Below are 12447 nucleotides of genomic sequence, written 5' to 3' on the forward strand. Positions count from 1 at the left end.
GCATAAGGTACTCATTGTAAGATGGGCATAAAGACCTTAATGCCTCTAAATAAAATTTAATAAAATTCATCAATAGCTGCCGGGTTTACTCTAGTTTTTAGATGACTGCTTTTCTATTGATAACTCTCACTTGAGCAATTAATTTTGGAAGGCCTCTTTCAGTTGCTGGTGCCTGAGAACTGGAATTACAATGTTCCCACAATTTTATATCAATGAAAACATTTAAAGAGTAAAATTAATATTTTATAAAACTTTTTACTTCTTAAAAAAGACATGTCTAGAGTATTTTGTCTGGTGCTTCTTAAAGCAATGAAAAATTATCTCTGAACAAAATGCATATGAATTAAAAGTTCAATATGATTAATCAATCAAGAATTAAGAGTTCCTAGCACAAACCTAGACCCTGTAGGTATTCAAAAATGTTTTACATTATTCCTGTCTTTGAGGAGCTTATAATCTAGCTAGAAAATTCTACTGTGAAACAGCATCATGCAATACTGACTTGTCAAGTACAACTGGAGTTGAAAAAACAGAGCGATATATGGCAAAATAGTCTAACAACGAGTAGTAAAAGCATCAGCATCAAAAACTCCAGGCTATAAAGGACTGGGCTCAGAAAGTGCAGTTTTCCACCCACAGCTGGGGTGCTTCCAAAAGCATCCTTGAGACAGACTCCGCTCTAGTACCTCCAGCGAGAAGGAGTTCACTATAGCACCAAGCAGCCCATTCTTGGATTTTTATTTTTTTTTAATTTCAATTTTTCTCTTATATATCAAGTTCTCACTCCTTTATATTTGATGCCATGCACATTCAGAACTGTTGAATATTTCCCCTTTTATCCATGCCTTCACTGCTCAATCACCTTTATAGTTTCTTTATGGCAGCAGTGAGTGACTCAGAAGACCTGTCTTTGAAAAAACAGTCAAACTATAAAATGTATCCACTCTGACCAAAGCAAAAAAAGACATATTCCTTCCCCTCTCCACACAGAAAACTTCAGGATATTGAGATCTCCCTAAAGGAGGTCCTAAACAGTATATGTTGGGGTAAGAAGAGAAGATGCACACCCTAGAGATAAAAAGAGCCAGATTTTAAAACACTTGCTCCCTAACTCCTTGTATGTAATGTTCTTATTGAGAATTTCCAGTGTTAATGGATTATTTTGAATGATTTAAAAAAAAAAAAAAGAAAAAAGACAACAAAACCCTCATCAGGTGAGTTCAAACTTCCAATACTTTTTTAAAAAGATTAGGACCATCACACTTACTGATCTCAAATTCTTTTTAATTCTAAAAAAGAGCCAAGTGCACTAAAAGAGCCCCTTTGAAAAGCATACACAAGGTCTGCCTTCCATGTAAACTTTCAAGAAAGGCAACAAAATGGCAATCAGTCCTGACTGTATCATTAACTTAAGTTTGAAAGAGTCAATAAGTATTTACTGTATGCTATGTGACCTTGAGGACACTAGAGAGAACTAGTCACCTCGCTGCACACGCCATCAGGGAAGATCCTGGTGCTCACTCCATTACTGCAGGTATCTGTAGTACCCAGCAAGTGCCTGGCATATTATATACTTTCCATTTTTGAAATTGACAAAATTTCATATTTTCAAAATTTTCAAAAAAAGTTGTTAAAATTTGATAAAGTTGTCAAAATTGACAACTTTGACAAAAATCCAGAGACAACATGGTTTGGGCTAATTGTATTGAATATGACTGTGGTACTTAACTTTGTGATCTTATTCTAAATCACTTGGTGTCTCTGGTCTTGTTTCCATATCTACCAGAAGCAGGGACAGATGTACTAGTGGTCATTATTTAATTAACTGCCTGATCTTTATCTTTAGTCCTGATTTTTCACACTAACTTCAGATTCATCAAATTTCCAACTGCCTGCCATACTTTTTCTCAAACTCAGCATGTTCTTCACCAAAAAAGCATTTTTCACTGTATTCTCTATCACTGACACCACTAACTTCCCAAATCAGAATCAACTTTGTAAATGTCACCTCCTATGATATGCCTCAAATCTGACCTTTTCCAATCCTATTGCTAGTAACCCTGGGTTAGGCTCCCCAAATCTCTCTCTAGTACTATTGCAATAGCTTGCTAACTGGTCTCCCGGCCTTCAGTTCTACTCTACCTACATCCTTACCATCCACAAGATAAAACAGGTATTATTTAGTACAAGTTCCTCCACGCCTGGCTCCTGCCCATCTCTCCAGCCTTAATTATCATTATGAACCTCCCACTCACTCAAAGTCCCAACTATACCTCACTACCCACACTGCCCCATGCATACCATTCTATTTCATGCCTCCTTCCTGTGCTGAGCTCCTCCCTTATCATACCATTCTTTATATTGATAACTTTTTATCATCCAGCAAGACTCAGCTCACCAATCTCCTCCCAAGATGCTTTGCTTTGCGTCTTCCTCCACAATTTATGATAACCACCAAGAGCATGATCTGGCTCCTCCACCTACTCACTGTGACTTGGGGCAAATTTCAAGTAGTATCTGTACTTTAATTTCCTTAGCTTTAAAATTCAGGGGCTTTTAAAACATTAACACCACTATGTGCTGTTCTAAATGATTTACAATCTTCAGCACAATTCTACACGGATCTAGCATTGTCCGCATTTTTATAGAAAACAGCGGAGAGCTTGCCCATGATCATACAGCTAGTAATTGGTGGATTCGAGATTCTAACTCAGGAAGCCAGCTCCAGAGTTCTAGCTGTTTACCTCCACACTATTAATATGTTGGTAACAGTCTCTACCTCAAGGGTTACTCATGAGAGTAAGTTAATGGGTGCAAAGTACTTAGAACAGGGCTTGGCACACTGAAACCATGGCATGTTTGCTATTACGATTCTGTACCTTCATTGTATATATATGGCAATTATTAAAGTAATTTAAAGATTTGTGAACTCCATTATTTACTGCCTTTTATCCTCAGATCCTGGCTTTGATAAATGTTTCCTGAACTACGGAAAATTCATTAAAATTCGATTCCTTAAGCTCAATTCATGTTGCCATTTTCTCTTCTTTTACATCCACCAGTATTATCTGTAAGTCATTCGGCAAGTAAAAAGATTTAAATAAGACTCTGCTCCCAGAGGAATCTAATCTTCAGCTGTCCAAAGCATTTATTTCACGGGATGAAGAGAGAGTTGGTCATGGTTTCCTATCTTTGTTCCAATCCTTAGGGATCTGTGATTAGTAACAGGAGTCTTAAAGTTGTTTCTTTAGTTCACCTTCAAGAAAGTTTTTTTTCAAATCACAAAAGCTTAAAAAAGGTTTAGTCATAAAATTTGAAAAATATAGAAATAAGAGTTAAAAACTATCTTTTTCCCATCACAAAGAAACAGCCAGTGTTGGTATTAACAAAAGAAAAAAATTACCACAAATTTAAAGTTCGGATTGGCTTTTATTTGTGATTCTAGAAATGGGCAACACCTCATTCTACAAAATGAGTGTTCTGATGAGCTAAGCAGAGGAGGTTAGCCTTCTAGGCAGAAAAGGGCTGAAGAAAGCAGAAATAAGGGACAAAAAGTAGATTGGTTGTTTCAAAGTTGAAAACTTTCTTTACAGGGTTAAAACACAGAGGACTTTCTTATTTCACTAACTCACGTTGACTGAAATCTCGTTTTTTTTTTTTTTTTTTTTTAAGAAAACTGGCTCATTTCAATTCAAATTCAAAGTTCAGTTTGATTATGTGGCACTTAGCACAAGGGCCTCCATTCTAATTCTGTCTGGTCTGCTGGTGCCTAATGCAGGAGGTCAGTCTAAAACAACGGCCTCCCATATATTTTTGTTCTTTATGTGTGAAGTACATTTTTAACATGTAGTTTTATAAAATATATCACATATGCTGTTTATAATCTGCTTTTTTCTTCCATGTAATACTAGTCCACATGATTTTTAATAGTTGCAAAATATCCTACTATATACACAACCTATTTAAAAATTTCCTACTCTGCAATTAAGTTACTTCCAACTTTTGGCAGTATAAAAAGTATAACAAATGTCTATTTATCTATCTTTATGTATCTGCTTACCTTTTTAGTTATTTGCCATACAGTATGTAGAAAGTTATTTATTTACTGTACTTTTTTTTTTATTTATTTGAGAAAAGATCTCACTCTGTAGCCCAGGCTGGAGTGCAGTGGCATTATCATGGCTCACTGCAGCCTCGACCTCTTGTGCTCAATAGATCCTCCTGCCTCAGTAGCTGGGACTCCAGGTGCATGTCCCCACACCTGTCTAATTTTTTAATATTTTGTACAGATAGGGTACCACTATGTTGCCCAGGCTGGTCTCAAACTCTTGGGCTCAAGTGGTCCTCCCTCCTTGGTCTCCCAAAGTTTTGGCATTATATGCATGAGCCACCATGCTGGGCCTACAAAGTTATATACATATACAACATTTCCAACACATTCTGCCAACCCTTCTTTTATAAAAACTTTATTTTACACTCCCACAAGCTGTGTTTTTTCTCTTTGCTAGAAATATATAAATTAAAAATAGCATCATAATTTTAACAACAATTTCATAAATTTCTTAATGAAGAAATTTTAACATTTCTTCATTAAGTTTGACCTTTAAAACTTTGTGTTTATTCAGTATTTGGGCTGTGTATAAAGTTCTCTATTCATATCCTTTTTCTCATTTTTGTGAGTGTCTTTTTCTTAGATTTATATATCAAGCTATCAAAATTTTCAAAGGCTAACCAGAATATCAATTTTTTTTTTTTTTTGCTTATATTGCTTCGTTAAGTTCAGTATAGTAGGACTTGGTTACCAGGGCTGAGCTCAAAGCTACCAACTGATAAGTTGTTGATGATTGATGAAGAATGTTCAGGAGTAGGAGTTTGGGATAGTAAGATCATAAACACTGGATACAGAAATTGGGTTCACATCCCCTTTTGGTAGTTTAACTGTTTGAAATCTCCTCACCTATAATATGCTTACCTCTAAAACACCTACATTTTATAACTGCTGTGAGGATTGAATAAGATAATGCATGTTAAACAGTTAACACCACACCTGGGACATACACGCTCCATCTATAAGAGTTGCTGATAACATTCCAAAACATCTCAAAACAAGGTGATGAAGATATTAGATTAGCCCTTGATACAAGGTACAGAAGAGCATTTTCTACCTTGTCTTTTACCCACATAAATGGTAGCCTAGATAAGAAACATCTTTAGGGATCAGCAGAGCAGACTGGACAACAGACAGCACAAAGGTGGGTCGAGGGGAGGGGAAGCAAAAGAGCTTACCAAAGGGAAAGAAAAAACCAAACAGAAGCTTCCATCTTGCATTATAGAGCTCCCTGAAGTCATTCAACTTCAATAATAAAACAATTCCAATTTTCAGAAATATCTTTGGAAAGAGGCAGAACACTATACAAAATCATTTAAAATTTTACTTGAGATTTTCCAAGCCTCTTAGAAATATTCCAACAAATACACAAATGATTCTGAATAAACAAAAAGTTTATATATAAATAACTCGAAATCTAAGATAATTCAGTTTTGGTAAATTCTGCATTTGATGAATGAGAAACAGATTAAAAAACAAATTATTCATTTGAAATGGGACACTTCAATCAGTTTTTTTATCATTTATATCAATAGCCATTATAGTTGATGTTTTTAGTAACCCTGAGGCACTAAAAAAAAAAAAATCCTTAAAGTATATTATGAATCAAAGAAAATAATTAGAGATACAGTCTTGGTTAAGAAGAAGTCAATTAGGCAGTAAACCCCATTTTCTAGGGATTTTCAATTTGCTACAATTATAAAAGAAACAAAAAATACAAACTCTACAAGGACAGGGACTTTATTTTACTCCTTTTTATATTTCTAGCACCTAAAACAATGCCTGGTATATAGTAGCTACTCAATAAAAAACTGTTGGATGGTAAGAATAGGTTTATGTTTTACATGCTAATTTTAAAATAAACTTTGCGTTTAGAATCAATATGCACATATTTGGGTTCTGCTTTCAGTTTTAACTTGGTCACTTACTTGCCTTAAGAAAGTCACCTAAAATTCTTGGGACTTTTCTTAAATCTGTGAATTAGGTGTACTAATACTTGCCCTCCTATCTCACATGAGTTTGTGTATGGATCAATTACGATAACAGAAATGAAAATACTTGTGAACTATAATCACCATACAGACATCAATGTTTACTGTTTCAAGTCCTCTGCACAATAAGGAAGGACATAAATACGTTACAGGAGCCTCCCTTTATCCGGGGGGGATACGTTCCAAGACCCCCACGGATACCTGAAACTTCAGATAGTACCAAGCCCTATATATACTATGATGCCTATGATAAACTTTAATTTATAAATTAGGTATAGTAAGAAGTTAGTAACAATAACTGATGATAAAATAGAATAATAATATGCTGTGATAAACGGTACATGAATGTGGTCTCTCAAAATATTTTATCATAGTGTACTATGTGGGTAACTGAAACCACAAATAAAGGGAAACTACTGTATTGTTTAAATTCAAATTTCTTCATTTTAACCTAGTTATGAAATAAAAACCCTCCACATTTTCTTTAAATGTATTCAGTATTTACCTATAATTTGACTGATCTTCTGATAGCTAAAGCTTTTCAGTATCTATAGTTTATTGATGAATGCTAAACTGCTAGTTAACATGTGTAAACTAAAATCGGGATGTAATCTTTACTCTCTACCAAGTGACAGAACAGAACAGGACGTAAAATCTCAAGGTTTAGATTCCAGTTTCAGCAAAATCACCTTCTGGCCAAAACACACTTCTACATTTTAAAAATATTTAATCAATATTTACTGGGCATTACTCTGTGTCAGGCACTATTTAAAGCACTTAGCATGTTTTTACTCATTTGATTCTCACAACACCCTATGAGGTAGAGACTATTCTCATTTTTCAGATAAGGAAACCAAAACACAGAGAGGTTAGGCAACATGCACAAGGTCGGAGAGAGCCGAGGGCTGTGTTGGGAATCGAAGCCAGGTGTCAGCTTCCAGCATGCAGAGCTTTAATCACTAAGCCACATTGCATGTCTATCCATAGGTGCCTCAGTTTCCCTCTGAGGATAATATTATGGTACTCCATAGAATTCTCTGTGAAGATCAAATGATATTAATATGAATAATGTAAAAGTACTGGGTAACAGTCAAGGATCATATTTTTATTTTTATTTATTTTTTATTTTTATTTTTTGAGACTGAGTCTTGCTCTGTTGCCCAGGCTGGTGTGCAGTGGTGTGGTCTCTGCTCACTGCAAGCTCCACCTCCAGGGTTCAAGCAATTCTCCTGCCCCAGCCTCTGCGGTAGCTGGAACTACAGGCACGCACCACCACGCCTGGCTAATTTTTTCTATTTTTGGTAGATACAGGGTTTCACCATGTTGGCCAGGCTAGTCTCGAACTCCTGGCCTCAACTGATGCGTCCACCTCGGTCTCCCAAAGTGCTGGGATTACAGGTGTGAGCCACCATGCCTGGTCAAGGATTACAGAATTAATATTAAAGACAAAATTTTCCTTACCCAAATATTTTAAAACAAAATGTTCTCCCCCTTATAACCTTTATTTTTCTTTTAACCTGTACAAATTGTAAATTATACTGTTCTGTTGTCTTCTTTTAGGGGAGAGGTGAACACACGAAGGAGACAAGTCAGTGTAAAAAAACGTTAAACACAAAAGGCAGACAGCATGGCTTAGTGGGATCATTTCAATAGGCTCAAGTACAGAGATTCAGTGCAGAAAAAACTTTACATAATATCCTTGAATACTAAAAAGACAGAAAGTTATGAAACATCTGAGAGTTAATACCAAAAGATCAATGGTTTAAATGTTATCTAAATATATTTCAATTCAACAGAAACTTATGTAATCTAAATGGGAAACTTCTGATTTTGGCAAAGGTTTTCAAGCTTTCTTTTGCTGCTGGCAGAGATAAGTTTGGATGTGTGTGGGCTAACTGCAGACTAGATTTTTTCTAGTTAATAGTATTTATTTGTTTCATTATAAGAATTACATGAAAAAAATTATAGTGAAGATCTTTTTTTCATTATCAATAATGACAGGGTCATTAATAACTACAACTGTACAGTTATATAAATACATGTCAAATGCCTAACTTGCCAATTCCAAAGAAGTTAAAGCCTAACGATCATACAAATGGATTATGACTGCACTCGTTAACATTTTGATTTACACCCATAAATTGTGAAACACTTATAAATCGGCCCTTTACCAACTCTAATAGCTCTGAGATTTTTTTCCCATTTTACTTCACATTAATAATTCAAAAGATTTAAAAAACTTATCCTCATTCGTGCCATTCGGACATTTTCAAGTATGGAATTAATGATTCTTGAAAGAACTAAAAATGAGGAAAAAATTAGCTAATGAAGTGAAAGTCAGAAGACGTGGGTTCTATTCCTGCAAGAGTAGAATTAAGTTGCTAAGTGCACAAAATCCCCACGTGCAATCTATGCAGCTTGTAAAAAGCAGAGATTACATCTTTCAGAGCCTTTTCCTGTTAAACATAACATCCTCGATACAAGAACCAAAATCTCTGTTAATTATTATTGGTCACAAAATGTTAAGCTAGACCTCAATTAGCAAATATGTTCACTGTTCTTCCATGGCCCAGGACCTGGATTCTTGTGAAACACCTAATTTAAGGTCGAATCACTGTATCAGTAGTACTGTCCATAAGTTTCAGCCTCAGTGACCAAAAAAACTTCTTTGGATATGTATAATAAACATTTTCATCAGATAAGCTATAAGGCAGGATGAACCCTAGACCAACGTTTAGGGGAAGTGGAAGATACAGCGCTGCCTCTCAACCAGTTAACACTGTGACTGTGCGCAAGTCTTCACTGCCTGGCATCTGCTTCTTTGCTTTAAAAATCATACCATGGTCAGTTACTAGATGGTCTGTACAGCTGAGTCCAGTTTCTCTTCTCTTTATTCACCCAGAGGGACAGAGTCATCCGTATCAGAATTCTGTGTTCCAAACACTTTTCTTTTGTTCTGAGCCTATCTTTCTATTTTATAACTGCCTACTCCTCATAAAGGCACTGAAAGAATACAAAAATCTCCGGTGTTTGTGCTTCGAACTCTGAAGATATTAAACAATGCAAGATCTTGACGTAAGTTCAATATGACTAAGCACTTGGGACAAAAGATGACCCGAAAGATGATCCTTTCAGTTACACAGTCTATAAATTTACCTGTAATACCTAAAGTCAGCTGCTATTCTAGATGTCTATTTTCTTGGGGATTATTCCCCCAACTATCCCCCAACTATCATGCCATTCCCCCAACTATCATGCCAATGGATAGACACTAAAATCTTGAAATACGCGTAACACAAGGTTTATCAACAGTGGCACTTGGGGCCTGATAATTCTTTGTTGTGGGAATCCTGCTGTGCCTCATAGGATGTCTGAGCAGCACCCCGGGCCTCTCCCACTAGATGTCGGTACCAGCACCACCCCCACAAGAGGTGGCAACCAAAAATGTCTCCAGATATTGCTCTAGATAATGTCCCCTGAGAGAGGGGAGGTAAATCCTGCTGGTAAAGAACTACTGATTTAAAGAACAACTCTTCCTTTTACATAAGAGAAGCTTGACACTGCCCCCTTTCAGCGCCTAAAACCACCTTAAGAAGAAAGTGCTAGCTAACCTAGGTTAGGAGGCCGAGGCTGCTTCTTGGAGACTAAGAAATGCACTCAAGACCTACAAGGCCTTTCCCCACAGCTTGATCCTAAGTGGAACGGCCAAGAGAAGCGTGGCAAAGAACTCTGGATCAGGAAGCCCCTCTCATCTTTACCATAAGCTAGGTGCACTGCAAAGTACATAGGAAATAAGCATGATCTGAAACAGGCCGGCTGAAACTTTCGAGAGAAACCAGTTCAGGCATTTCCAGGTAGCAAGGGACCACCCGGGGCAGCTCCGCCCCGCGCCCCAAGCCCGGCGGCCTGCGGGGCCTCCCGGGGCCGGGTGCCCGCCCGGAGCTCCCGCCACGCCCACCGGACGTCACCCGTTACACAACGACCCCCGCCCCCAGCTTATGCAATTCTGCCCTCCCGCGGCTCCCAATTGTCCCGGTGACTTTTGTGGGTGAGGAAGGGAGACGCCGCCTTCCCGGCCTAGTTGTCCTCGTGGGGGATTCTCTCCCCACCCCGGCAGTCGTTTCCCCGCGGCGGGCCTGGCGCGAGAGAGTCAATTCCCGGAAAGCGCGCGGCAGGAAGCGAGCGGCCGCTCGGGATAGCCCAGCTCCCACCCATCCCGCGCCGGGGCACCCACGGCTCCGGTCACCCACTCCGCGCCCGGAGCGCGCGCCCGACGGCCAGGCCGCGGCCGAGGGAACCCCGCGCCGAGCGCCCCTCCCCGCGCTGCGTCACAGTCGGCTCCCAGGGCGATCCCCATTGTGACCGAAGCACCCCGGGGCGCCGCCCCCTCCCACACCCCCCAGCACCCCGAGACCCAACACGCCAGTGGCCCAGCGGCCCCGGGGAAGCAGAGGAGACTCCCGGGACGCAGACAAGCTCCGGGTCCCCGGCCCTCGGGGCCAGGAGGGTGCGGTCGGCCCGGCCCCGCCGCATCCCCGCGCGGTCACCTGCTCGCAGCGCCTCGCAGGCGGCGGCCAGGGCCTCCCGGTAGCGCCCCTGGTGTAGCAGCTCCCCGAGTCTGCCAGCCGCCCGGGCCCGCTCGCGCTGGCCCGGGAACCACTTCTCGGCCAGGTGGTTGAGGACGACGCTGGTTCTGAAGTCTGAGGCGGCGATGGCGGCTGCCAGAGGCGGCGGCCGCGGGGCGGTCCCTTCAGCATCAGTGGCACTGGCGGTGGCGGGCGGCAGCCGGTCCCGGCAGAGGCGGCAGCGGGCGCGGAGTTCCCTCCGCAGGCAGCGGCGGCAGTAGCTGTGGCCACAGGGCACGGTCACCGGCTCGCTCAGGAAGCCCCGGCAGCCCAGGCATCTGAGGAGCCCGCAGGCGCCGCCGTCCGCGCCCGCAGCCGGGGCCGCGCTCCAGCTCAGCCCGTGGCGGAGCCGGTAGTTGAACACCAGGCAGTCCACCAGGGCGCCCAGGCACTCGGGCCTGGCCGGGGCCCCGCGGCGCAGCGCCGCCGCGAACGCCTCCAGCGCGCCCTTCAGGTGGCCGCCCAGCGCCAGCAGCTCCCCGCGGCGGAGCAGCAGTTCCCAGCGCTCCGACTCCGCGGCCGCGCGCTCCAGCCGAAGGCCGCTGCCGCCGCCCACTTCCCAGAACCGGCCTCGGCCCTGCGGCGCCGGGGCCATCTCCCGACTCCCTCCCGGGGAACTCCTCGCCACCGCCGGAGAGGACATGGCCCGCGGAGGGCTGCGCTGCCGCCGCCCGCCGCCACGGTCCGGGAGCCTCCCGGGCGCGCGGCTCCGCACGCGGCCCGCGAGCAGGGGGGCGTGGCGCGCGGACACGGCGGGGCGGCGCGCGCCCGGGAAGCCCCGAGGGCGGGGCCTGGCGAGGGCGGGGCCGGGCTCGGCGACGGCGCCGGGACTCCCCCACGCAGCCCGCGGCCGCGCTCGCGAGGAGCCAAGCGCTGGGCCCCGCCCCTCCCGAGCCCCCTCCCGGCGGGGGCGCAGGTCGGATGATTCCTCCGTCGGAGATCTAATTGGCTTCTCCGGAAAGGAGGGCTCGGCTCGTGACGGAACAAAGCCCGATGGAGCCCAGAGTCTCCGTCCCCGCTTGCCTGCTCGCCGACGCCCCCACCTGCGGTGGCCCGCGCCCTTGCCGCGCGGGACTCAGGGTCACCACCCCTCCCCCGACGCCCCCGCCCAAGCCGGACCTGCCCCAACTCCTGGCGGGCGGGGGTCTCCCGGCGTGTCCTCACGCTTGTGCGGGTCTGCATTTTCATTCCTCTATGCCCAGGTTCCAGGTGGGCGCTCCCAAGCAGGGGGCCTGGGAGGGCACCTTCGGCAGATGACTGGGACTCTTCGGTTCTAGAGGACTCAACTTGAAACAGGAACACAAAACCCACGTTCCTGGGGCGACTCCCTCCAGAGGGCAAGGAGTTTTTCCTGGTGCCAGGTGACTGCTGCCCTTTGCTTAAAACTCATCGTAGGCCCACCTCGAGGGAGAAAGCCCACACAGTTCCTCAGGTGTCTCCACACCTCAGGCACTGCCTTACAGCTGGTTAAAGTCTATAGTTGGCATATTTAAAAGAAAACACCGAGAAAAATGTTGTTCACGTGGCGGTCACCGTATTACTACAACCCAAGCAGGGTCTGCAGTTTTGCCAACAGAAGAAAATGATGGGGTTGATATATAATAGGTGCTATTTCCCTTAAACTTCACAGCGGCAAGTTTAAAGCTCTCCGCTGAAAATATTTATAGATTTGATTATAGGGTATTAGATTGTTAATGTTAGGAGTCACTTAGAACTTTTAGTC

At 43.1% G+C, this 12447-nt stretch overlaps 1 protein-coding gene across 2 annotated transcripts in view; it reads right to left on the reverse strand.

The window, feature by feature from the left end:
* The window catches only part of LONRF1 (LON peptidase N-terminal domain and ring finger 1), a 33571-nt gene extending 22119 nt beyond the window's left edge, over positions 1 to 11452 (reverse strand). For both annotated transcript variants that reach the window (XM_028852361.2, XM_015144777.3), the window contains exon 1: positions 10647 to 11452. In XM_028852361.2, coding sequence (XP_028708194.1) covers positions 10647 to 11367 — 721 coding nt within the window. In that variant the 5' untranslated portion in view covers positions 11368 to 11452. The remainder of the gene's footprint in view (positions 1 to 10646) is intronic.
* Positions 11453 to 12447: the final 995 nt, after the last annotated feature.

This window comes from Macaca mulatta, chromosome 8, assembly GCF_049350105.2.
Source record: "Macaca mulatta isolate MMU2019108-1 chromosome 8, T2T-MMU8v2.0, whole genome shotgun sequence".
NCBI lineage: Eukaryota > Metazoa > Chordata > Mammalia > Primates > Cercopithecidae > Macaca > Macaca mulatta.